The 26,878-nt window shown below is 41.0% G+C and overlaps 1 protein-coding gene across 9 annotated transcripts in view; it reads left to right on the top strand.

Moving 5' to 3' along the window:
- Window positions 1-26,878, top strand: part of LOC105283477 (ephrin type-B receptor 1-B) — a 103,880-nt gene that overhangs the window by 31,663 nt on the left and 45,339 nt on the right. For all 9 annotated transcript variants that reach the window (XM_011346253.3, XM_011346260.3, XM_026971560.1 and 6 more), the window contains exon 2: window positions 3,261-4,042. In XM_011346253.3, coding sequence (XP_011344555.2) covers window positions 3,913-4,042 — 130 coding nt within the window. In that variant the 5' untranslated portion in view covers window positions 3,261-3,912. The remainder of the gene's footprint in view (window positions 1-3,260; window positions 4,043-26,878) is intronic.

The raw sequence follows: 26,878 nt of genomic DNA, 5'->3' as shown, positions 1-26,878 counted from the left end.
TCTCCGTCCAACCCTCCTCTCCTCCCCATCCCTCCACCCGTCCTCCCTTCCTTCATTCCTCCCTACCGCCGTACGTAGCACGCCGGTGAAATAAATCCGTGTGTATTCCGGAGGGTCTTAAATTCAACCGGAAATAGAATTTGTCCCGAGGCGGTCACGGGTGACGGCAGTAGCGCGAACAAAGTCCAACGAAACGCAGGAAACAAGAAGAATAATCGAACGAAAGCGAGAACCCGCGAGAGTTGCGGTGAAGAATAAAAAGAGGAGGGAAATGAGCGAGGACTTGCACGTGGCTCGCTAGAATTATCCTGATGCTCTTTCTCCCCCTTCCTCTCTTTCTCTAGGCGGTAAAAAATGCTGAATAAGAGACTACGAAATGATCTTTTTTCTTTTTCGGAGAAACAGACGTTGATTTACAGTCCGCATTAATTGGGAATTACAATTGTCATGTATTGATTATTATTTGTGTGAATCGAAGTTTTGAGAGTTCTCTAATATTTCATTATTTATTTTTTATACGAAAGAATTATTGGTAAATTGGAGGAATTTTTTGTCGCAAAGCGTGACGTTTTAATACGGCTCGGTCGTTGTCCGCTAAAACTAATCAGCATAAATTAAACGAGTCTCTGTTACGTAAGACCGGATTTTTAGTTTCATGTGTAGCATGACAATCAAAACGTTCTTCGTCACGTTTCGAAGATGCTGAAAGATTTTTCCTCGAGTAATGAACTTCTTGAAGGGATAAGCCTCTACGAAATGATGACAGGGAGTGTCTTAATCTCGAGAAGGGAACGTTCAACCTGATTGAAGCGAAAGTTCTTCGCAGGGTTAAGCGTGGCGAATAGTCGGCGAAGGGTGGAAGCGCGATCGCGACGTTACGAGAACCAGGGGGAAGGGGGGAGGGCTTTTCACCTTGAAAGAAGGCAAGTGCACTCGAAGATATTCCCAAAAGCCGAAGAGAGGCATTGTAGACGCGGCAGTACGCGTGTATGAGAGACGCACTCTCGGTTGTACCACTCTGCAACCGTGATGGTAGTGGGTCTGTGACGATCCATCGGTCGAGGCTCGACGCGAAACTCTCGCGGCGGGGGAGACGCGGCGGCGGCATCGCACAGAGGCAGGGCTTAAAATTTTCACGAGCCACTCGAGTCGGGAGGTCTCCTCCGCCTCCCGAAATCTGCAATTTGGCGTACCTGCCTGGGTGGTGGGTACTCGGAAAGAGGTCTGGTCCGGAAGAGGATGCAAGTCACGACAGAGAAAGAGAAAGAGAGAGGGAGAGAGAAAGAGCGAGGACGCGCGAGAGGCCTTTGCACGTTGAAGAAGGTGGCCAACCACCTAGCGAGTGGGCGACCCGGTAGCGACAGGGACGATCCTCGTCGTGTTTACGTCTGCTTTATAGAGGAGAGAAAGAGTAACCTGCAATGAAGCAAGGGAAAAGGGGAAGGGGAAGGGGCAAAGGAAAAAAATGGGAAATAGTGCCTCCTCAAAGGTACTGCAGATACCTCCCACCTACCTTCTTCTCTCCTCCATCACCACTCGAGTTTCTTTTCTCTCTTTCTCTCTCTTCAAACGAGTGGAGCTGTTTTCGGCAATTCCTCTAGCGGATCTTATCAAACAAGTGAAAGAGAAGGCTGGATGAAAAGGAGCACTACGGATTTTCAGCCGGTTCCGAAGAGGAAGTCGGTCTGAAGTGGGAGGGGGCCGGGGAAAGGACGATGAAGGAGGCCCAAAGAGGTGCGCTGCCGGGGGGAGGGGGAGGACATCTTAAATTTTTGACGAGACCATTCGTCGGGAGCAACGGCAACTTGGTAGAAAACGAGTGGTAACCAACATGGTTGGTAGCCGAGCTAGAAGGCGCTGCCTACTGCACCGAGTCGAGCCGAGCGTTTCTCTCAAGTCTGCAATTTCGCGGATGCATCTTGGCTGACCTGACTAGAGTCAGAGGGAAGGGGAAGAAGCGAGAGAAGGTCTTTGCCCGCTTTAGAAGAACTCCTAAAGCGACGCCTTACCTCTCTCTCTCGCTCTTACTCTCGCTCTTTCTTGCTTGTCCTATTACTTCTTTCGCAATCTCTTTTTCTTTTTTCGCTCATTTGCCCTTTTACATTTTTCTTTACATTTCGATACTTTAGAATTTTGCTTTTATTTTGATTCTTACATCGCGCACTCTCTCGTACGCGGAACCCTGTTTTTCCTCGTCTTATCCCTCTCGTTTCGTCCGAAGAATGGCGAGACATCGGCCAGACTTTAGAGTCTATCAAAGCGAAAGCGAAAGATGGAGTTGGTCGAAAAGGGACGGTCGATGCTTTGCTCTTTCTCTCTCTTTTTCTCGCTCTCACTCTCGCTCTCTTGCTCTCTCTCTCTCTCTCTCTCTCTCTCTCTCTCTCTCTCTCTCTCTCTCTCTCTCTCTCTCTCCACCGTGTCGCATTCCGTACGAGCACGAGAAGGACGGAGATTGAAGACGGAAGAAGCAAGAGGGAGACGGATAAACGCATGGTATTGATCCTGAAACCCCTTTGCCCTCCGTTCTACCTTATCCCGGCACCCTTCCACTATCGTGATGAACCCCAAAGTTTCGTTTAGGGTTTTCGCCCCTTTTCCTATTTCTTTTATTCTCTCTCGTCGTTCTCATACCCTCTACCACTATTTTCTCTTCCACGTATGGTAATTGGCCGTTGAAGAGTAACAAATTCCAGCCGCCGGAACACTTTGCCAAGTGATACAAGCTGACCTTGAACCCGAGATATGTCGTCCACGCCATATCATCGTACTTTTCTTTCTCCACATATGACATTTTTTTCGCCGTTATACAAGTTTGGATCAAATGTTAAAAACCGACAGTTTTAAAGGGACGATGCGAATAGTATCTCATAATTTTATCTTCGAAACTTCTCACTTTTAGGCAATTTTGACAATCTTTTTATTATATAATTTATTTTACTATAATATAAACGTTGTAGTATTTAGAAACATGATGATTTCGTATAGTCGATGCTGATTTACTCAAAATAAATATTAATACTTTACATATATTGATTATATTTATATACACATTGTATGGTTTAAGCAACATTTTTGCGACTAGATTTTTTACTATAACGATGACGTCTTTTAGATTAAAAGAGAAAAAAACAAATATAACATGTTTTATATTATCTAATGTTACATAGAATTTTGTAAGAAAAGGCACGTGCATGAAAATGAATGAAATAAAGTTTATGAAGTATGTTGTAATTAAGACGACTTCTTTTTGTTTCTTTCAGATTCATCACTTATTGAAATCGCTCGTTCGACAGTGATTGAGAGCTCGGAAGTGAAGAATGCGGCAAAACAAGGTCTAAAGTTGCAGAATCACATCGCCATGTAAAACCAATAAAGAAATCGTTCTTCGCTGATTAAGGCAAACTGCAACACTCGTAGAAGGGAAACGACAAGTAGATGCACTTTGGGATCTGCGATATCAATTTACGCGCATCACCAGATTTACGACGATATCGTATATCGGAGATCACCACCGAGTCGGAAAACGTCATCGAGAAACGTGCAACGTTGAACGAGCGCATTAGAAGAATCCTCGAACTCGAGAAAAGCAGTCGTCTTGGGGCGATAAGCTGGAGCATAAGCGGGTGGCAGGGGAGGAGGTGGTGGTCGGTGGCGGTGGTGGTGGTGGCGGTGTTGACGAGGAGGGTGGAGGAATTTGGCGGTGGCTGTTGCACGTCGTCGTCGGCGGTCGGCGTGACGCGCGAGAAGAAGAAGAAGACGAAGACGACGACGTCGGCGACGCGGAGCAAAGCGGAATATAGAGGAGGCATGAAGAGGAGGCAAGAGTGACGACGCTGCCGTCGGTATACTGCATCCTCGCGCGGATCGTGAGGGGACCGGCGGCCGTCTACCAGTGGGGCCACAACGATAAGAATGGCCCCCTTCAATATGGCGGGCGTAGCAGGCCTCTTAGCCACCTGCGCCGCCGTTGCTGCTTCCGCTGCCCACCTTCTGCCGTTGCTGCTGTTGCTAATCTGCCCGCGAGGGACCCAAGCGGAACAAGGTAAGCGTTCGTTCGTTTTTGCCTGTTCGCTCATTCCTTCTCTTAGCTTGCCTTCTATTTAGCCGACCTACGTAGGGCTAATCAAACCGAGATGATAGTCTATGGCGACACCTCGGGTTGCGATGCATCGCGTCGATTGCCACTCTTGGATGTATACTTAGCCAGATGCATCGGACTAGGTAGGATGGAGAAGCGGTTACCGCTGCCGCCGCCACCGCCATCGTCGCGGTCGCCGTGTGATCGACCGGAACTTTGGATCGCCTCAAGAAGGCGGAGCCCTTCGATAACCGTTTATCGCCGATCAAAGTCACGAATGACTCAATTATTCCTGCGTTTACATTCGTCGTGCATATTTCCCCGATTTAAAAACTGTTGATCGTTGTTGATCGTAATTTCTTCGCAAAGAATAATTCATTATAAAAGTTTATGTCGACAAGTACACACTTTAATTAATTAAAGAACGTAAGAACATTTTCCTCATTTAAGAAATTCTCATTTCAGAGATACAAACTGCTATAAATAAATGAAGATAAAGCAATATTAATATTATATAACGATATTAATATGAATAAAATAGATGAAAGATAAAAGGAAGAATATTTAAAATATTTAGTCTATTAATCTAGCAAAACTCAATCATTTCAGTTCAAGAAATAATTTAACGTAAGGCACGCTTTTTCAAATGGAAAAAAGAATTCTTTTTGGATGAACTGGAATTGCGTGGTAAAAATAAATATGATATAATTCTAGTCAAAAATATTTCGATAGGGGTAATTAATAGCTCGACGTATCCTTTGTCCTTGAGACATGAGATATTGGTACGATCCTTCTTTCGATTAACGGAGAAACGAACGTAAGGGACACGTTAGTTCACATCAAGCCGACATTTCCTGACACACCAGTCGTAATTTTGCGGTGCGTCGTTCGTGTGATTTATTGCACGGAGACGTTGAATGCGAAGGCAAGAAAGAGAGAAAGGGAAAGAGAGAACAACCAAATTGCCACGACACTAATTGCGTACGCACCGCTATACTTACCCACACAGATATTCAAGTAGCTGATCATGTGGTGGCTATGAGTTTCCTCATCTACTTCAACTCGCATTAGCCTATTATTTTATACAACTCATCTATATCTTCTTCTTCGTGAAACAAATGCTTCCAATGTTTGTTCATTATTCTTTGCGTTCATGGCTTTTTGATATCTCTTCGCTTATCTTGTGACTTTGATACATGATTGTGTGAGCTATCGTTGATTCAGCAAAATATTTTATAGTTTGTATTCAGTAATTTTAGGTGGCCTGATATAGTTGATTCGCGCGTTCTATTCTAAGCGCAGTCGGCAGGCCAGATGTTGATGGTAAGAAATTTCGGATCCACATGCGCCAACTCGAGCATCTCGTCGTCCACAACCTTAATCGCGATATAATTCCTGGTCGCATCGAGATTCATGGCAACGTACTTTTAATTCTTTTTTTCTTGTCCCTTCCTCCTACTCCCTCACCCCGTTCTTCTTTTTCTTGCGAGCGCCAAGTCCTGAGGCGATGGAGGTTGTTTGCTCGGATAAAGGATTCTTCTGTGTGCACTGCCCTTGTCCCGATCGTTGTAAACGTGATTTAACGGAGCCAAGATTGGCCTCCCAATCCCATTATACGTTTCTGAAGATCATCCACGCGGAGCTACCCGGAACGTTTTCCATATTTTAACCGAAAAAAAGCCTGGCGCCTCGGGCGTTCTGATGGCTCGTCCCATTTCTCTCTCTCCCTCCCCGCGGACCCTCCCAGTTCTCCCTTTCGTAGAGGGGAATAACGATAATTTCGTAATGCGGACCAATCTTCCGAATTGCAAGATCGTCCGAGGTGCTGGTAGTTAACGTTCGAGGATTAAAAGGGTATCGTTTCGTCGCGCTTTTGGGGACGGTCGGCGCGGCGACGGCGGCGATTGTCGAGGGACGTAGAGACGCCTCCACGAATTTCGCCAGCAAACTCGCAACGTTCCGCCTTATTTTATACGAGACGACTCTGGAGCGTTTATGCAAAATGAGATGCATCTGGGTGGATCCAATTCTTAGATCTCTTTTAGGAGAAAGAGGAAGAGGGAGAGAGTCCTAACCTCAGAAATTAGTAGGAATTAAAGAATAAAATTTTTCGCGTTATGAGACTCCCTTATTCTCTTTATTAATGTTATATTTTTTATAAATTTAATGTAATAAAAAGAGAGAGTTTCTATAATTTTATTTTTATTATATATAAATCAAATATAAAATAACAAGTATAGATATTTGCCAGGTAATTTTAATTCAACGTAATATCATCGCGGACACTGGCAACGTCTGATGGACGGACAGAATTATTATTATGATAGCTGCAAGCCAACAATTCGTTTGGACATACTGCAGCTACCAAATATAAAAGTTTGATTTTTGTAATACAACACATAAAAACATAAATATATACATAGGTATATAAAATATAATTTACATTTATTATCATTAATAGTATGAAATACTTCCCAGATCTAGATAGCTATTTACATTTTATGTCATACGCTTATATAAAACTAAATGATAATTAAGGCTAACTCTGCGCGTGCGTTTCTTGCTTCTGGCGAAATTTGGCTGACTCGGTACAGCCGCGGCCATCGCGGACTTTCCGCGGTAAGTTTCACCAGCGGCAATGGCCCCTCGGGAGCTCTTCTCCCTCTGGTACGTAACACGTTTAATGGAACTTGCCAAGGATCCGTTCCCAGTGGACCGTGTCTGCCGATGGAGGCGGCTAACTTCGTTTCCCTCGACTCGCACGAAACGCGAGCTCTCCTCGTTATCCTTACCCCCCGCGATATCTTTGCGAGCGCTTCCTGCTTCCCGTTTCTCCTTTTCCTTCTCCTCGTTGCTACATCCGTGAACTTTATCCTTCGATCGCACTCGTGATCCCTAAGACGCGCGTCCATTACCTTAGTTCCCGAACTTTTACAGTTTACAGGTACGAGCGCAGCCGGAGCTTCGAGAGCTTGCGCACGCGAATTATCGGGACTTCAAATTCTTCAATGACGTATAATGACGCTTACGAGATTGAATTTCCGAACTGCTTTTCGATCTTACAATATATTTTTCTCTCTTAACGTATTGTATTATTATCTATTTTCTCTCTCTCTCTCACTGCTTTTTTTTACTTCTTGTTTTTCTTGTCTTTTCGAACGAAAAAACAGTTTTAGTGATACGTCTGCAAATAAAACATATGTAACTCATTTATTTTGGAATATACTATGGATATATCCAACTCGTTTTCGCTAGAATTGTCGAAACCAAATTATTTGTTTTACATTATTGGACTCTGTATACCAGTTGATAAAAACTGCTAAAAGGAATATTGATCTATCATACATAATTTAGCCTCATTTTTCCATGTATCTCATCCTCGTTGAACTCTTGGAAATTTTAAACGAACGGGATATTGCATCATCCGCATCGAAATTGAATTGTCTTCTCGAATATCCATAAGCGTCCTGGTACCATCTGCGATGATGCCAACGTCCATGCGCGCTCGAAACTCATCTATCGTAGAAGTGAGTCCATCGTGCTTCTTCTCGATGCACGACCGCTGAGAGAACCAGCGAAGCCTCATCCAAGAAAACTCGGAACTTACGCTTACTTGATTCCGTCTTACATAGCGGACGTTAATTAAGAGGACTGATGCGAAATCAGAAATAGATGAAGCTCCAAGTGGCAAAAACGAACAAAAGTTTCGTCGTTCTTATTAATCCTTCGCTAACTCGGTTGATACGTTTACCGTAAACATATTAATCGATATCGCTTTTCCCTCGCTTTCTGCCACTTCCTGAACTCTACGATACAGCTCTTCGAATGTCCCGGGATGTTGATTAAATTTCAGTTACCGCGATACGAGCGATCCTTCGTTCTGTACTTCTCAGTTGCGACGCGCACATGGGTTACGAGTTCCCGTAGAAGAGTCTTTCGCGTACGACGACGAATTTTCTCGCGAGGAGGAAGTTAGCGATCCCTCGATACAGAGGTATGGTATCGGTGATATTGAGAGCGAGGAACAGCGACACAGCAGCGGCGATGGCGGTAGCTGGAAACGGGTCTCGCGTGAGATGCGAGTCCTCTCTTCCCGAGCAAACTCGATTGCCTCCGCCAGACGGCAGAAAGACTCGTTCGAGCTCTCGTGTGTTCGTGGCTGCGCGAGATAGCCCACCGCGTTCGTTGCTTTCGCTCCTCACCTACATATCTTTCCCTTTCCCGCTTTCTGCTCATCTCCCTCCCTCTCTTTCTCTCTCCCCCACTAATTTTCCGTCCTTTCTTTATCATCTACCTTCTATCTTTCTTCTTTTTTCCTCCTTTTCTTTATCTATGTATCTCTATCTCTATATATCTATTTATCTTTTTATCTATTGATTGTTTAGCTGTACTTATCTATCTGTCTATTCATTTGCCTATTTATCATTTATCTACCTATCTCCCTACTTATCCTTTTATCTATCTATCTACTATCTCTATCTACTATCTATTTTATATATTTATCTATCTATCTATCTACCTATCCATTTATTTATCTATCCATCTATCTATCTACTTATCTATTTATCTATCTATCTACTTATCTGTCTGCCTATCTACCTATCTATGTCCTCGACACTTCCTTTCCTCTTTCTCGCATCTATCTCCTCTACTTCCTCTTGTACATTCTCTCTCTTCGCCTCTCTCACTCTTCCTTTTTTTCTTTTTCTCTTCATCTCTCCCTTTTATCCCTTCCCATCTTTCCTCTGTCTCTTCTCGGTAGCTGTTGCTTTTCTATACAGAATATGTCGAGTAAGAGACGCGGCAACGTCGCAGGAATGCTCCCGCCCAGTCCACCTCGTGCATACCTGTACCTGTACAACCTACTACTCTGATCTCGGATCCTGTCTACGCGTGCAGAAAGCTTGGCAGCATCCTATCGGTCTGACAAGGTCGGAATAAGACTTGCTCGTATCGTTTGAGAAATGAAAGAAAGAGGAGAAGAAAGAGAGAGGAAGAAGGAAGAGATAGTGGAATAAGGCGGGGATGTCACCATCAATGTGATATCAAAATGTGCACGATCTGCACATTACATCTCGGCATTGATTAGAGATGAGAATAGCATTCGGCGTTTTAATGTATTCGAGAAATTTAATAGTCGAAAACCTTTCAATATACAGATACGGCGTTTAACTAATATCTTTGAGAGACGTCGTTGATTTCTGTCGAAACCATTGGATGATAGAAGATGTTGATGCGGCGTACGATCTTTAAAATCGCCAAAACAATCAGCGCTTTGGTGCGCCGAAAAAACCGTCATATTTTCAACAACTTGACGTTGTTGTGTATTCCGCCTTTTTCTCTGTCTCACTCCCTCTTCTTGCGGAATATCAATGCAATTTAAATATTCAATATCATCGGCGACGTGCAATATCTGCTCTTGGTGGTCCGAGCTGTGGCATGAGCCACAAAGGGGCGTCCCGGTATAACCTGCCAGAATAGGAATCAGTATTTTTCATCTCTCTGCATTTTTTTGTCGGATGATTGGACGAAACCGCGCCCCCTCCGCTCTTCCTGATTTAATGCCAATCTTATTCCTCTAAATATCGAGTCGGGAGCTCTCCTCGACGCGGGATCACCACAATTTCGCTACCGCTGAAAGGAAACCGTCATCGGTGGTCCCTTTATCGCGTTTCCTCTTCGTAGAGTTTTCCAATGGCGACGATGGCGAGGCGCGGCCCGATTGCGCCGCAGAGACAAATAAACTTGTCAAACTCAGGGCGAGGCGGGAAAAACGCGCGTTGCGAGAAAGAGAAAGGAAGACAGAGAGAAATCAAGGGGTGCGGGACATCACGCCAATGTGTATATGTGTAAGCGCCCTTTGCATGTGTATAATCCAGCGCAAAACGAGCACTGCGCTAGACGAAATGCGATATGCACGCACCAGGTACACAACTGAGTATAAATTTTAATCACCGAAAAAAATCTTGAGTAAGATAGTCATGGAATGAATGAAAAGAGAGAGAAAGAGAGAACAAGGAAAGAAATAGAGAAGACATCGGTTAAGAAGAGGAAAAAGATAATAGAGAAGTTAGGTATGTTGCCAAGTAAGGATGCCTCCAATAACGGCGGCCAAAACGATTCGCGTTTACTCAGTATTACGCGTTTTTCCATTCTAGTTGGATATTCCAATCGGTACCATTTCCATGAGTCTCAGCATCGATAATGATTCTGGTGTTTACAGGTCAGGAGTGTCAAACTTGATTATTAAGCAATTATTTCTTCTTCAAATTTATTTCAAACATCAACATTCTAATTTATCAGCGACTGCTTATAATAATATAATAATACATTTAGTTAATAATAATATATTTAGTTAATGCCTAATATATTATATATGATATAACAATGTAAATTTATTGTATATATTTTCTATAATATATAATAGTGTTATATTATAACATTCTATATAGTGATAATAATGGAAATATGCAATGTAAATCGCAATCGTTTTAAACATTAAAGATGCTTGGCAATTGATTGGCAAACGCAAGTTATAAATTATTTTGCAAAAATGGTTCCATTTTAATTAGCTTTCAAGATAAATAAATGTTATATGTTAAAATTGTGAATTTAATTAATTTAAGTTGGCTGATATAGGATACAAGTTAATTACATATTATAAAGTTTAGAAAATCGATATTTAAATAATTTATAAACTTTACTTTTTATGATTGTACAAAATCGTGAGTTCTTTTATGTTGACCGGATTATTTTTTAAAAATTTTCAGACTAAAGAGAGACTTATATATATAAATCGTTGTTTTATGATATACAGTTATCACTGAGAAAGTAGGTTAAATGCATGGAATAATATGTTAAATAATTAGTATTTATCCAGTCTAGGAGAGTCAGCTCCAATGTCTTTAATCTTGACATTATTTTTGAGATTATCTTACTGAGTAATTTTCAAAAGGTTTTAGCCGTCATTTATTGTTTATTAAAAATTAACCCTTTAATGCGTAAGCCCGAATTTACTCGAGGTGCACTTTATTTTGCATTATCATGATATACGCGCTCGTGTTAACTTCGGCATGAAAAATAATTACATTAAAGTTGTTTATATATACGTATCTGATGAGCATAAATGCTAGACGAACAGTTCGTCAGCTCGAAAATGTCCAATTTTGTTTACTATTATTAATAATTATACACCATGCCGACAGAAATCGCAGTAACTAACCGTGTATTAAGGGATTAACAAAGTATAACTGAAATATAATTGAAGTTTAAAGCGTTCTCGATAAATAATAATAAGATAAAAATAAAAAACAAAATTAAAATAAATATGTGGGCAGGAGAGGGACGGAGCCCTTTCCCTGTCCCACCTGGAAAATATAACGACTTTTGTACCTTCGATCCCTAAAAAATATAACCAAACTGTATGAAATATCTCATATTTTAATTTAACAATTATATAAATTGATTAGAATATATGTTTTTCGTAATGAAGGACACAAAGAAGCTTATATTTTTGTGGGTGCAGGAGGAAGGGCGTAGCCTCTTCCCCGCCTACGCATTCAATTATACGTTTTAAATAAGAGAATGATTGCGAACATACAGAGTTCTAAATTTATTTGCGTGTCATGTGCGTATGTATTCATTATATTATAATACATTAATATGAAGATCCGCATGAATAATTATAATTATATCTCAAATAAAAGTGGTGATACTACATAAAGTTGAATGAATATAATAGGAAAGTAATATAAATATCTTTCTAAACCAACTAATAACCAACTAAAAATCAACTAATAGTTGGAAAATTATGTTTTTCCTTAAACTTATTTTGTTAATAATTTTTTAATAAATGACGAGCGACGGCTAAAACTTTTTAAAGGTTACAGTAAGATGACCTTAACACATGTTAAGTTTAAGGTCATTGAAGTTGACTCCCCTAAACTGCATAATTACTAAATAATTTTATTACAAAATCGAAAGAGGAGCAATTTCTTGGAAACAAGAAAACAATATAAAGAGATGCAAGAAGCGAATTGTTTCTCGAAAGTTGAAAGTGATGCATATCGATGTTCACACCGAACGAGCTCGGCATTTTATACACCTATGTATTTTCCACCCTCACAGTTTTTACACCCTGTGCGCGCCGTCGTCTAGCACAAGCGCGCTTTCGTTTCTTCTTCACGCGTCTCCGTTTCTCTCTCTCTCTTCCTCTTTTTTTCTCGGTATATGTGTTTCTCTCTCCGCTTCTCTTCCTCCCTTCCTGCCTCCCCTTCTTTATCCTCATCCCCAAAGTCTCTCGAGGCGTCGCGACGAGGGTGTGAGCGTCGGCTGGATACATTTTCTAGCAGACCATTATTTTTCTCTCTTACACTCACACGCGTGTACTCACACGCGAACATTCATGCACGTACACACCGCGCGGGTTCCGCATTTTCTCCCTTTTTGCCCCCGTTACTACATTACCTTTTCCGAGGAGCAGGGAGTTAGGAGTGTCTCGCTGCATATTAATGAAAAAATTTGTGACTTCCCTCCGTCATCCAGCAGCAGCAGCAGCCGCCGCTACCACCGCTGCCGTTGCACCTGTGAAAAAAGGAACAGCTGGAAAAAGAAACGAGAGATTTCTCACCGCTGTTGGATCCTCTATCTCTTCACGAGACCGCGTCTATTCCTCTGGATATATTTCTTTCTCTCTTTGTGCATCACTGATGCAACGTTATAATGATACGGTAAATAAGACATTTCGTGAAATAAGACAGACGTTCTGTTTCGAAAGCAGAACAGTACTTGAAAATGTACGCGTACGACATTTCTACACGGGGGGCAGACTTATTTGGTCGGTTACACGCGTCAGAGAGACAAGTTTGCAGGTAAATAATACGTGATGCTATCCTAAGAATCAGGTCCGGATATCATCACCGGTATATGTTTTAACTTATGCTACATGAGAAATAAACATGATGATACACAATCACAAGTCTGACGTCTGATATGAATGTATTATGTTACTTTACATATTACTTTGTTGAGTAAATAAAAGGCAAACAGTTTTATTTATCTTCATCTTTATTAGTTTATGAAAGTTTAAATGATGTAATCTATTAAAGTTTGCAGTGAAACTCTTGGAAACTGTTAGATTATACGCGTGATATTTTTATGATAAATATGAGTTTATGAGAGATGAAGCATGCGACTTTTACGAATCGCTGTATAGTCTACCATGTATTAAAATTGGATATTTAAAAATAATAACAAAGAGGTCTTGCATGGTTTCAGTTTGTCACTTAAATCTTTCTAAAATGTTTCTGTAATGTTACGAAAATTTCAATACATCATATATTTTAAGTTAATGAATGTAAATAAGACTTATGAGAGCTTTACCCGAAAAAGCATATAAAATAACATAAACTCAAATCTTGGATGGATCATTTAATTTTTCATGTATGAAAAATAAAGAGAAATAGTTTTTTATCTGAATAACTTTTATACTTGTGATTGGGGGAAGAAAGGGAATGAAGCATTGATCGGTATTAGCGCGCGCGGTATACAGCTAAATAAGGTTTGAATTCAGCGAATAAGCGGAACAACCGGATCACACAGATACGCACGAAGGTCTTGCGCATACCGATGAGAACGAGTTCGACATACGTTGTGTTCACGCAGGACACGATCAGGTGCGCTTAAGCGCATTTCTAACAAGGAAACCGTGAATCCGAAATCTTCGATTTGGATAAAACTTTGTAGAGATGTGTAGAGTAATATAATACATGAATGACGGTATGCATTATTCGTGCCCTTTGATATTTGATTTTAAAGCCAAAAGAGCGCTTTCACTTTTACGCGTGTAACTCTTAAAATACAAAAGATAGGGGAAAATGTTTTCAACGAAAATTTAATGGCAAATTAAAGATTACAAAAGTGACATAACCAGAAATTTTTTAAAAATTCGTTTTTTTATATGATCTCTTGTATTATTTTTAAGAACTTTTGCATTTTCAATAATAAAAAGAAGAGTATATTTTGAGAGTTGCAGAACAAACTTGTGCATTCAATGAACAATATATTTTCGCTTGCTTTAATTATAACAAACCAATATCGAATTAAGCTGATTAAATAATAACATAATAATAAAGAGTAATAACGTATAAATATAATATGTTTATATCATATTATATTTATATATTCTCTAATATGTATGACCTATGCGTTCATGCATCGTTTTCATTATTCTACATCAGCATTTCGTACTTTTGAGATAAACAAAATAATAATAAAAACGCTCATACAGAATGCATAAAATATTGAAAACAGTCTATGCATATTGATAACTATTTAGTAATTGCAGTTCATATTACGAAGCAAGTCATAATATTACTTTTAATATGGGTTCTGGATGTAATTTGTTATATAAATACTGTTTGTCCGCCTTCAATTTTAATCTTAATCAGTCAATAACTATCGGATATGATGTAAAAATTGAATAATTCCATTAACTGTACCATATGTCTCCTTTATATTGCATTATATATATTATGCATCGGCATATTTATTTTCATTCTCTTTCAGTATAAAAACTTTTCATATAAATTTTTATAATGTGTTTAAGTTGCTCTCATACGTTCCGCAAAATCATTGATAAAATAAATTGATGCAAATTACTAACTTTTCCTAGATGAAATATACCGCCAATTGCTGAATTACATAATTTATTAATCATTACTTTACATTAATATTTGGTCAACTCACTTCGATATTCGTTTATGTTAATTTACAAAGCAGGCGAGAATACATATGTGTATGTAGATGCGTTTAGTGCACAACTCTTAATTATAATATAATATTCTCTTTTTTCGTTATTATAACAATGTAAAGTTTCTTAAAAATAATATAAGAGAAACTTTTTTCTAAAAAAACTGAATTTAGCTTTTTAATTTCTTTTACGTCACTTTGTAGTCCTCAACTTGCCATTAAACTTTTGTTTTAAACATTTTTCCCCATCTCTTGTAGTTTAACAATTAAATGCGGAAACATAAAAGCGCTCTTTCGGCTTTGAAGTCAAATATTGCCCTCCAAAGGGTACAAATAATGCATATCATTATTCATGTATTGAGTCATTTTATACATCTACAAAGTTTCATCCAAATCAGAAAATTTGGTTTCACGGTGTTCCCTTGTAAGATGACGTAATGGCGATAACGCGATTTAGAAAGCGAATAGTTGTTGCATGCACAAAGGAGAATCCACGCGGGAGAAACATTTAATGCCACATGTGGCAATAAATGTTAGTCGATGAATTTAACACTCGCACGCACGAAACACCACGCAAGATTTCGAAATTTTAATACGATCGTGCTATAATGAAATCCATTGATTCGATCGTAAGAGGATCTAAGTGTAAACCTTCAACTTCGGAAACGCGGACGTATATCCTTGTCAAATCGTTGATGCTTTCCGTCAGAATTAAAACACTGCGCGTAGAGAGCGTTTCACGAAACACGATGTTTAACGTTTCTCGTTTATTTATTCGAGAATTGCAAAAAACTCACTAACAGTCGTGCGTCGGCAACGACGTCATCGGTTATCGGATATCGGGACACTCCGGATGACTCGAGTTTTTTGGCCTCTCCTGACGAGATCATCGGCAGTTTGGATCGCGCGGGCCATCGAGATCACTGCCGATGGAGCCGGGTGATTCGAATGAGAAACGAAACGAGATAACTTATGCGCGCGGCTGACTCAGGTTCCTCGTTATTTCGGATCGTGTCATAAAATCTCGGTTTTAACAACGCACGCGAGGATACACTCCACCCTGTAGGTTGGAATTGAAAGATTCCTGGGAACGTCGGCAGACTCCAAGAGGCCAAGGAAGAAAGACCGAACAAGAGAGAAAGAGAGGAGAAGAGAAACCGCAAATATCTCCTTCGACCGCGAGAACGAACGCTTTGCTAATGAACCCTCTCATCGTCCTCATCGTGCTGATTAACGACTCCTCGAACGAAACGACTAGCCTTCACGCGCCTCTGATCAATATCGCGTTTTTTAGGAAATTATTTCTGCGTGAGCGGCCGCCGTCGTGACTTGAATAACTCCCGCGCGACTCCATTTTAGAATTATTTCTTCGAATTATCGGTGTCTTCCTTCATTCGTATCTATCTCATTATCCGCTCATGTTTCGCAAACTGCTAATAAAAACTTCAACGTCTCAGTATACCGACGAAAATTGCGATATTGGCTTATTTATTAAACGAGATTTTTTATTTCTTCGTTATGTGTACGTGAATAATGTTTCGGCTTATAATCTGAAAATTATATACGACCTCAATTCGTATATAACTGTTTAGTGTTCGATCGTATTTCAATGGCGTACCAGTGAAATAATTGATAAACCTCTTCCTCGAAATATTGCATACAATTAATCGAACGCGGTTTGCGGACTCGCGATTCGTCATCAGAATTTCAAGGACGTCGTTCTCCGACAAAGCGGACACTTTTATGGAGGGCGCTGTTATTACACGGAAGAAGCGTGGTGTGCAGGAGCGAAGACAAAAAGGACCAAGGAAAGGAGAGAAGCGGAGAAAAATAGTCGTAATCGCCGTCGCTCCTTCGTAAAAAGGAGCATAATGAGCGAATCGCTAATAAAATAATTATAATATTGGAAGCTGGGGTAATAGATTCTCGGAACGCATTAACCGGTCTCTTCCGCTCTCTCTTCCTCTTGCTCGAGATAAATCGCGCTCGCGAACATATACCAAGCGACGAAGACATGCCTGCACGTTCTTAAGCACGCGTACGAGACACGTGCGAAATCGGGACACGTCGCGATAGAGCCCCCTCCTGATTACGCGTACCCTGACACAGCTCATGTACGTGCACGTAGCTTCGTGCATGTAGTGGCAGCCACAGGAACTCCGGGGTGTCTAATATTTCCGGTATGTGGAAATTACTGAGACGTATAAACTGCTGATCAGACAGGTGGCCGACAGATCGAATCGAGGAAAATATATGCGGTGTCCCGGACTCCGCACATTCCCTTTGCATCGTCTCCTTCTTCTTCCGTCTTGTACCGTCGTGGTTCTGGGAAACATACGCATTCTCTCCGTTTACGCATCCGCGACGATCAAGAATTGTTCCTCCGTGCAGCTGGTCGAGCTGGATGTATGTACGTGTATATCGATCGTGTCTCATTCGTACGTGTGGAGATTATCAGTACACGAGATTACTGACTCACAAATAAATCTCTGATAAAGGCAGGGTGATGCGACGTCGGACAGCAATAGTGGCGGCAATAATTTTCCGATGATTTTCGTTGACGTATGACTGACCAAAATAGAATAAAGCGGAGACGGTATAGGAGAAAGAGATAATAAACTCATCCAAGTTTAACGAGACATTTTCATTCTATTTTCGCTGGTTGCGCCTGATCAATTAAATAACGAGAAATAGATATAGCCGAATCGAAATTGATTTGGCTCATGGAAAGAATTCTTCTTGAATAATATATTATGCTAATAATGTAATATATTTGTACAGCACGAGTAGGATACATTTATGCAAAACCAAAATTTGTATAGAAAATAGAGAAATTTCTCACACTTTGTTGCAATTTCTTAAATGTTAAAAGTATCATCTTTCCGTTACTCTACAATATAGAGCATCTTTTTGAATTCCAATTTCTTTCAGAAAAAGATTTTTCGTACAGTTTCCGTCACGTGCGCACGAATACTTTGTATTCCTCTCTTTCATTCTGTCCTCCGAAATCTTTAAGCATTCTTTCAAGTGTAGCGCGAGAAAAACACGAAACGAATTATTAATAAAGATATGCAGTTAAATTCCTCTGCCGAGAGAAATTCGACTTGTACCTTTTATTAACTCGAGCGTGGCACATTTCTTACGACACATACATTTATAATATAATACTCTAAACTTTTTTTTGCATGCATCATCGTGCGTTCAAGGGTACGCGAATGCTAAGTTATTAAGTAAAGCTTTCTCCAGCCCTTGTGAGCAGAGAACGGTTATTCAGTGGGTATTTAGACCGATTAATTTAATTATCGCGATCACGACATAAGGATACCTCCTTGCTCGGAGATCGCTTGGGTAATTTACATAGTGATGTGAATTTCGGCCATTTGAAAAACCGGACCAGAGAGTGCGGCGTAAACACGGAAGAGACCGAATCGCCCGGCACTCGACGAAAAACGATCAAGACCGACATGAAATCGGGCCGCGCCGAGAAGCGTGTTGTCAAGTGAATATATTTTTCTTCCGTGACGACTTGGACGCGAGAAAAGGGAAGAGCAACGAGAGAGCAAAGAAACATTTTGGAGGATCGAGGGATCCGGCTGATCTAATCAGTTTTTGTCCGGTGGTCGTTCGGGACGATTAATTTGATTATCGCGACCTGATAGCAATTTACATAGTAATACGCGGCTCAAGATCGAGAGACAAGAAAAAGAAAACTGGAGATCGGCAGAGGCAAAGAAATATTTGCACGGTGCAGCGATTCGGGAAAAAGAAGAGCAAAGAGAACGAGCTCTTTTAAGTAGTAACGGTCGCCGAATCCCACTTACTCGTCTGCTCGTTGTTTTAGATTAGAAATTTCGATTATTGCTGTCGCGACTGTCTCTGACAGAAGGTTTCTATTCCGAAAAGCCGCGCACGTGGTGATTTACATGCTAATATAGAAACTATTCTCCTCTCTCTCTCTCTCTCTCTCTCTCTCTCCTTCTCTCCGCGGTGCGAAGGGTGTAAGATAAATTAAAGGTCGCTTCACACTGCGAAGGTAAAACTGCTCGCGTTTCTGTCACGCGTATCATCCGCCGTTAATATCGCTGGGAAAATTTATGAGTAGATGCAGGAGGAGAATAGAGAGAGGAAATAATAGTTCTTTATTTGTTCAATTTTAGTTGATTGTTACGATGCTCGAAAACAACTAAATATATCGATAAATTGACTTTGTCCCGATAGGAATTGTTACATCTTGGCTTTTGACTTCTCTTTTACATCCTATCTTGTTTTTCTTTCTGCTTTATTATAGTTATTTTTCTATTCATTTAAAAGAATATATTATCTAGATTTAGGTAATTAATACGCAGAAATTTAATTATTCAATATTGTTATATTACAATCGATTCGATGAAAATTTTAACTTTTTTATCGGTATGAAAGTGGTGAGATACAAAAGTTGGTGGGAAACAAAAGTGGGGACTGTGTTTGAAAAGCACAATTGGAATTCACGATCCATATGTAAAGGTGCCGCTGGTAAAAGTGAAAGAGAAAGAGTATGAAGAGGATAAAGGAACAATAGAGGACTCTGTATCAAGTAATTTAACTTTCTCTCTCTCTCTCTCTCTCTCTCTCTCTCTCTCTCTATCTCTCTCTTAGTGGCTCGATGTTCTTTTCTTTTTTCTTCTTGATGAGGATCGCCGCTGTTTCCTGCGGCATCAAGGCGAGGAAGGGGGGCAGGGTGAGACAGAGAGAGCTATATTCTCTAAATAATTGATTTAACATGTGTACATACATTATGCGCAAACATAATAATGCTATGTAAATGGTAATTCCATGCCCGCGCGACGCTGGCCCGTCCATGGCGTGGGCCGCGGAGTCCAGAATCACCGTGTCTACCGTCCCATCCTATCTCATCCTTTGCCCGCCGTCACCGCTGCGCCTTTCTCATACCGCGCAGTCGAACCACGATCGTGAACTGGGATCCCCGGAACCCCGCAGTGAGAGCGAAAGAGAGAGACGGACGGTGGGAGAGGAGAGGAAGAGAGAGAAAAGGAAACACGAAAGACTCGGGAAGGCTAAGTTACCGAACACCTCATATTTTTTCTCACAAGGAAACCTTCCTTTTCTTCTCTGCGCGTTACCATCCCTCCCCCAGTCATCAGGAGAAAGATAATTCCGGAGATTACGAATCGGGAGATTATCTTCATTCCACGATCTAGAAGATTAGAGAGAAGTGACGAATTCTGGTGCAGAGAGAAGTCAACAAATAAATTCCGAGATGGGTATGGATGTTTGAAGCGTGACAGTTTCCGGACGCTCTCGGATATTCCATTAACTCCTCGGAGCGCGGCAGCTGTAACATATAAACGTTTCTTCAATTTCTGCACACTCGCAAAGTGTAGACTCTATGGCTTTAGTAGAGAGCACCATACAATTATTAAAATACACACATAAATATAGAGGAAGAAATTTTTGAAGATTTCCTTAAATTACAAGGCTTTTGGGTCTCTATATTATTCCAACCCTCTATCATTAATATTTTTATTATCGCGTAAAACAACCATGATAAACATTTATTTAAGAAGAGAAAATAATTAGGTCGCAAAATTCGTTTTCTAATTTCCCGTACAATGCTGATTGATAATCCTGCTTGGCCGGAACGACGTAAACACGAGCGAAAGCTGTCACTTGGCGCCTTGCGATGTCTACATGAAGCTACGCATCGATCACATCACTAATCGTGATCTCTCTCATCTGTGTGACGCGAATTGGACAGTAGACTGCGCGAATCCCATCAGAGTGTACTCTTGGTACGCGTACGATGGGTCAACGACACCCCGGCAAATGGTCCGAGGTGCGATAGGCTACACCAACGCTGGAGGAGGGATGTACGCGGACCATCGAGGATGAGGAGAAAGGGAGACAAAGAAAGGATAAGCAATAGCGGGAGAGTGAGAGAAGGACAGAGAGGAATCCTGACAAATTGGAAGGCTGTTAAAGCAAAGGCACCACGAAGGCGCTCCACTCGTTGATACCAGGAGAGAGGAGAATCTCGATACTCGACGAGAGGAAGAAGCGTGCGTGCGCGCGCGCGCACGCGAGAAAGAGAGAGAGGGAACGGGTAAGTCGGGGAAAAGACGAGCCGCGCGACACTCGTGTCACGACGGGCCTCGCAGCGGCATTTTTAGAGCCGAAATAAAGTGGAGGAACAAACGTACACCGTCCCGCTTGGATATCCGCTGGGCGCGCGTCGTAAGACGTAGGTGGTCTCTCTTCTCGGGTGTATCCAGCTCTCTCTCTCTCTCTCTCCTTCATTCTTCTCCCGTCCTTGTTTCGGTCCTTGCTTCATTCTCATTCTCGTTCGTTCCTTCGTCTCTACCTAACGCGGCTGATCTACCGAAAGACCGAGCGAGTGCATGTGGCACTGGTTAGCTGAACGCATATGGGCTTCCCGAGACGCGGAATTGCGGGTCACGACGACCCCGGCCGGCCACCCCGATTCTCTTTCTCTCTCTCCCTCTCTCTCTCTCGCGCGCGCGCGCGCGTGCTGATCGATCGCCGCCGCTGCGTGCATGCCCCGCGCGCGTTCCCGATTTGCAATTCGACACGTCAGCGTCGACGTGCTCGTCTAATATCGCGATTGCGATCGATAATCGAGATACATGCTGGAAGAGATCCGAGTACAAACGATCAATGACATCATTATTTTACGTTTCTCTGTGCACGTCAGAAAAATAGGGTAGTCATTTTCAGAAGCAATACTTTTTGCATTTAGCTAAAGTGACAATGAGCAAATGATTTGACAGTCGTTTGACTAATTTCATAAAGATTGTGTCATTAATTTTGAATAAATCACGAATCATCAGATTTCAATTGGGTTAATTTTGTTGCATACTGTCTGAGAGCTCATATCGCGCTTTGTCAGGTGTCGGTACTCTTTCAATTGCTTTACGACGTATCATCATTGAAATCGTGAGACACAAAGGCAGTCGAACTCTCAATCGAGCGGTACGATTGGAATAGATTGATCGTTGATCGGATATTTCGTGAAACTCGAGGAATTGTGGAAGTCGAAGATAGAGGGCGAGATATGGAGCGACCTCGGCAGCTCTTCGACGCACGAAATGCAAATCGCTCGGGATAAAGATGAAATCTGGATAACGGTATCAAAATCTGGAATACTTCCTCGATGCGCGAGCGCGATGGGAGGCACAAGTGCTCGCGTTACGTGTCCGCCGCCGTGCGATCTCGATGAAACTCGCGGCGGCACGAAACTTTGTTGCTGCTGTGAAAGCCGAGCATTAGCGGGAGCCAACACCGCGGGTGGGTTTCGGTGAATGATAACAGCGAAACGGGTAACGATATTACGTGGACCGAGATCGGGCCTGTTCTCGTGTCGTGCGTGCGCGTGTGCGGAAATCGCGTAATCTTAATCGTTCTCGTGATGGGCAACAGGTCTCTCACGATCGCTGATTTGCCCCTGTCTCTTTGGATACACGCGCGTGCATGCACAGCGATAAACCTTTCGTACAAAAGACCGTACGGTAAGAACGGGTCTGTTACGTCATTCATCATCCATCTCCTTCTGGCAAGATTGGTTATTGATTTATCATCAGCGGGAAAGCGCTCGGTTTTTTCATTGTAAGAAAGCGCACCAGTCTGATTAGAGGTATGCATTGTGCATCGATCGACGACTGACGGACAGAAGAGGAGAAAGACAGAACGGTGTCGCCTTGCGTAAGCTTGGTTGGAAGTCGCGGGAGATAAGCTGACCAACCGGTGTCGATGACCATCGAGCTAATCATTTAAGATCGACAGAATTCCAAAGAGGTCCTGGTTGGAGTGAGAAAGAGAGAGAGAGAGATATATATATCTGTCTTCGGGAAAGAGAAGGATATTTTCATTGATTTCTTGATTTATTATCAACGTGACATGAAGCAAGATATTGTTCGTCAGAGATATTTCGATGTAGATAAATCTTTTGGGAAAGAAAGAACGTTAATATAGCAAGTACGATTTCCGCAAGTACAAATTTGTCATGACGGGGCATATAATTTAACCCTTTTACTCCTAACGCGGAATATATCATCCATATAATCTGTAGATTAACTATAAGTTTAAATAAATATTGTTTTTATGCAAGTTCCATTTTATAAAATGCTTGGAAAGTTATATCTTTAATATAACGAGTTAAAATAATGGAGTAAGTGAAGAAGGTGATTTTATTGCTCAGATGCGTAACGCTAATGATCAACATTACCGTACTCTATAATCGCTATTCGGCCGATCACTGCCGTAGCGAAAGTTTTAGACAATATTAGTCTATATATATTTATCTTGCATAACCTAACGTGTTATTCAATTTTGTTCAATCATTTAAAAATAGCTTTAAACCATCATTACATCAAATTGTCCCATTTTAAATATTCATATGTCATATAAATTGTTTATTATATTCAAATTAGTTGCGTTTATAGTTATAATTTATATGAACAATTTACTGTATTAACATATTTAACATATTATTGCATCACTATAATTAATCTAAATTAAATTATGATATATAATTTAAATAATAAATTTGCATTTGTGAAAATCGTTTAACCTATTTTTCACGGTTATGCAACATACATTAACTTGCTTTGTAAACAGCACATCAAAAGACATTTTCTTTAAAACAAACTCGGCTCCAAGTTGACTGAAAGTCACCGTGAAAAAAACGAGGGAAAAAACATGAGAATTAGGTGAAATTCGTTGTGCAGCATTTTTGCATTTGAACGTTCATAAAAGACAAAGATCCTTTCGCCGATCGATAAGATTAGATTCCTCTCTTGTTTGAATAATATGGAAAATCGAGATAGATAAATGGAAGAAATAAGAGGGACCGCTGGATATACGTACCGGGTGGACTCGGGGAAAAGGAGGAATCTCGCACACAGTGGGCGGCAAGGGTGAAGGCAGGGAACGGGGGAGATAGGACGAAGACGCACCATCGGTGGAGTGAGTTAGAGCTGGCGGGCAACGCTATGCATACCGTCACACCCTGCGACACGCTCCAAATTTGAAATTTAAATTCGGTACCTCTCGCGGGACCACGTTGTACACCGGTTACACACAGGCACACGTATGTTCACATATATACGCATGCACACGCCACGCGCAGAAGAAAGATCCATCTACGTTCACGAGCGCGCATACAGGACGCCCCAAAATATTCTTAAGCATCTTGCATCGAACGCATCCTACTTATAATCGATATTATTTAACGTTAAAACGTTCAGATACTTTTCAGGTGAAGCTTGCATGCGCAAGCAAATACATTGCAAAATTTTATCCTTTATTTAGTTTCTTATGCTTTTGTATTTTCAATTGTATTTTCATATAATTTATAATAATACTAAATGTATCGTTCCAAAATCAGCTTATGTAAACAATTTTCAAATGGCGGAAGTAACGGATTTTAATTAAAGTTTTCATCGAGAAAGTCATCCAAGAGTATGCCATAATTACTGAATTTTTGGGACGTCCTGTGGAACCGGCAGACCGGCAAATTCAGAGCGTTTGCGTGAGCAGGACAGAGCGGGAGGAAGGATGTATCGTCGTTTTCACGACGACTGGTCTGCCTGTTAAGTCGCGTTTCCGCTCGTCGGTAAACACACACGGGAATAGTAATTCGAGACAGACCTCGTGCCGTGTCCTTTTACCTCCCGTCCCTTATTCTCCTCTCACCCTTCCTCCTGCCACACTGGTAAAGTTGTCTCTAGTTGTGTATGATTGTCTTGTTGTCCGCTTGTCCTGTCGATCCGCGATCGTGTTGAATTCATACGAAGGGAACGCTTTTTCAAGCTTGAGCTTGTTTTCGAATGCCAGCCGAAATTTCAAGCATGCTCTTTTACTTTACGTCTCGGGACGATATCTGCTATTCTAGATTCTGAACAGAGGAATAGAGGAGGTCTCCAGGATCTCGGTCGATGTCCGAAGAATTGACTCGTGCATATTAATAGCCGTGATTTCTTCACAGTGCATACCTGATTCTTGTAACTATAATATCCGAAAAAGAATTGTGTAGTAGACGAATCGCAACCGGACTCGCCATAAATAAATAGCCCGTTTCGAATAATAAAACAACAGGTTTAATAGTTATCAAAGAATATCTCACACGCGATCAGACTCGTAACAAAATATCGGTTGCTTTCGAAAATGTCTCGGTCAATGATGATCCCTCTGAAGTCGATCCCAAGCACATTGTCATTCTATCATGTTACTATGGCGTGATAATATTAATTCGCTCTTTCTACTATTCTACAAGAGGAAGAGTTACTTTCTCATTGATTGGCTTTCTCAGATGTTACATGTGACGCTTGAAAATTATAACATTACAACAAACTGCTCGATGAATTATACTTAATTGTACTTAAACGACTTTTTCCTGGTGGGTTTATTATTATGTAGGAATCGCAGAAGTATATTATATGTTCAATTGTTGTCACAAAGTATTACACGGACATTATGTTATTGCGATGAGGTGTCGTCTGACATTATTATCGAAATTATTGGTTTCGAGGAACCAATTTTTTATCTTATTTTTTCCTGGTTTTCAAGCTTCTGTCAAACATGTGTAATTACATTTCTTTCGTTCGTGATCGATACGAACCGTGAAAGAACGAGATAGACAGGAGAGGAAGAAAGACCAAGCACGCCCGTCGCTCGCTCGTAATTTCTCGTTCCCTCCTCTCATTCTTCTCTTCTCCAGCATTGCAGGACGACACACGCGAGTAGCCGCGTCACGTGACACGTGTCCAACGGACAGAGACGCATAATGCACGTGTCGCACAGCAGAACGCACAGCGACTGTTGCTGCTGCTGCGTTGCTGTTGCCGTTGCTGCTACTGCTGCTGCTGCACTGGCAATCGGCGCTCTAGTCGCCGCCGGCGCCGTCGGCGTCCACGTTCCCTTGACGGGAACTTACAATATTTCTTCTTTCGCCATCAATGATCTCGCTGCCGATAGACGCAATTGATATCAAAATCGTGACAGGATAATTCCGGAATGTAACATTATTGTACAGAAAAGCCGTAATGTTTATTTTAGAGATAAATTCTGAATCATAGAGTATCCTATATAATAAACCCTGAATAAATCTGTGAATAGTAAGAATTTTAAAATGTTAACATAGGTATTTTTCCTAGATTCTTTAAAACTTGTTTTCTACTTTAGATATTTTGTGGCAAGTTTAGGATCGATTAGTTTTTATATTTTATATTGAAGTTGTCATAAATTAATACCGTTGATTCTCACGTGTCATACATAAGAGAGAAAACGCGTGGAATCTAGAATATCTTTCACAGCCATACCGTAAAGTGGCCAGTACTTGCGACCCCTTTAGTAGCCATTATAACGGTCCGATTGAATAGTTACTAAAATGTTGTTTCAGTTGAAGTTATTATAGTCATGCTCATCGAAAATGTTGCTGAATACTTTCAATACGTCTATCTTCCTGGTCATCTATGTCCAACGACTATAGATGGATCTACTCCGGAATTACTCCACACAACTAGTACAGTACGTTTAGATAACCACATACATATAGATTGAAAATGACTGTGCTCGGAGTAACTCGACAGTTTTCAGAGACATTTTTCCTTACGTGGCTTATGCGACCTCGTTCATGTCAGTAGGAATATCAAATCGATCCGAGTGATTTATTTATTCATACTTGATATCTCTTCGTAGATTCTATTTCTTCTTAGATTTGATCTTTACGGGATAATTACCTTTTCAAATGTGTTATGGAATCATGGAGATTATAGAATATAGAACTAGGTTTATACTAATGAATAATTAAATATTTTTTATGTAATGTAAATTGTTCAATCGTATACATAGTAACATTGTCATGCTTTTGGGAATTATATATAATATTCAAAAGCGTAAGAACGCGTATACAGCGGAGATAGAAGCGTAACTAGTGCCGTTTGAGATGCAAGTTTGAAGAAAGCCGATTATCAAGCCGGGGATTGAGTTCGTCCGAGATATCCGGGCGAGTAAATCTTGCTGGCGTTGGCGAATAAT

This window comes from Ooceraea biroi, chromosome 1 (genome assembly GCF_003672135.1).
Source record: "Ooceraea biroi isolate clonal line C1 chromosome 1, Obir_v5.4, whole genome shotgun sequence".
Classification (NCBI taxonomy): Eukaryota; Metazoa; Arthropoda; class Insecta; order Hymenoptera; family Formicidae; genus Ooceraea; species Ooceraea biroi.
The sequence above is the reverse complement of the archived record's forward strand: the minus strand, read 5'-3'. Positions and strand labels throughout refer to the sequence as shown.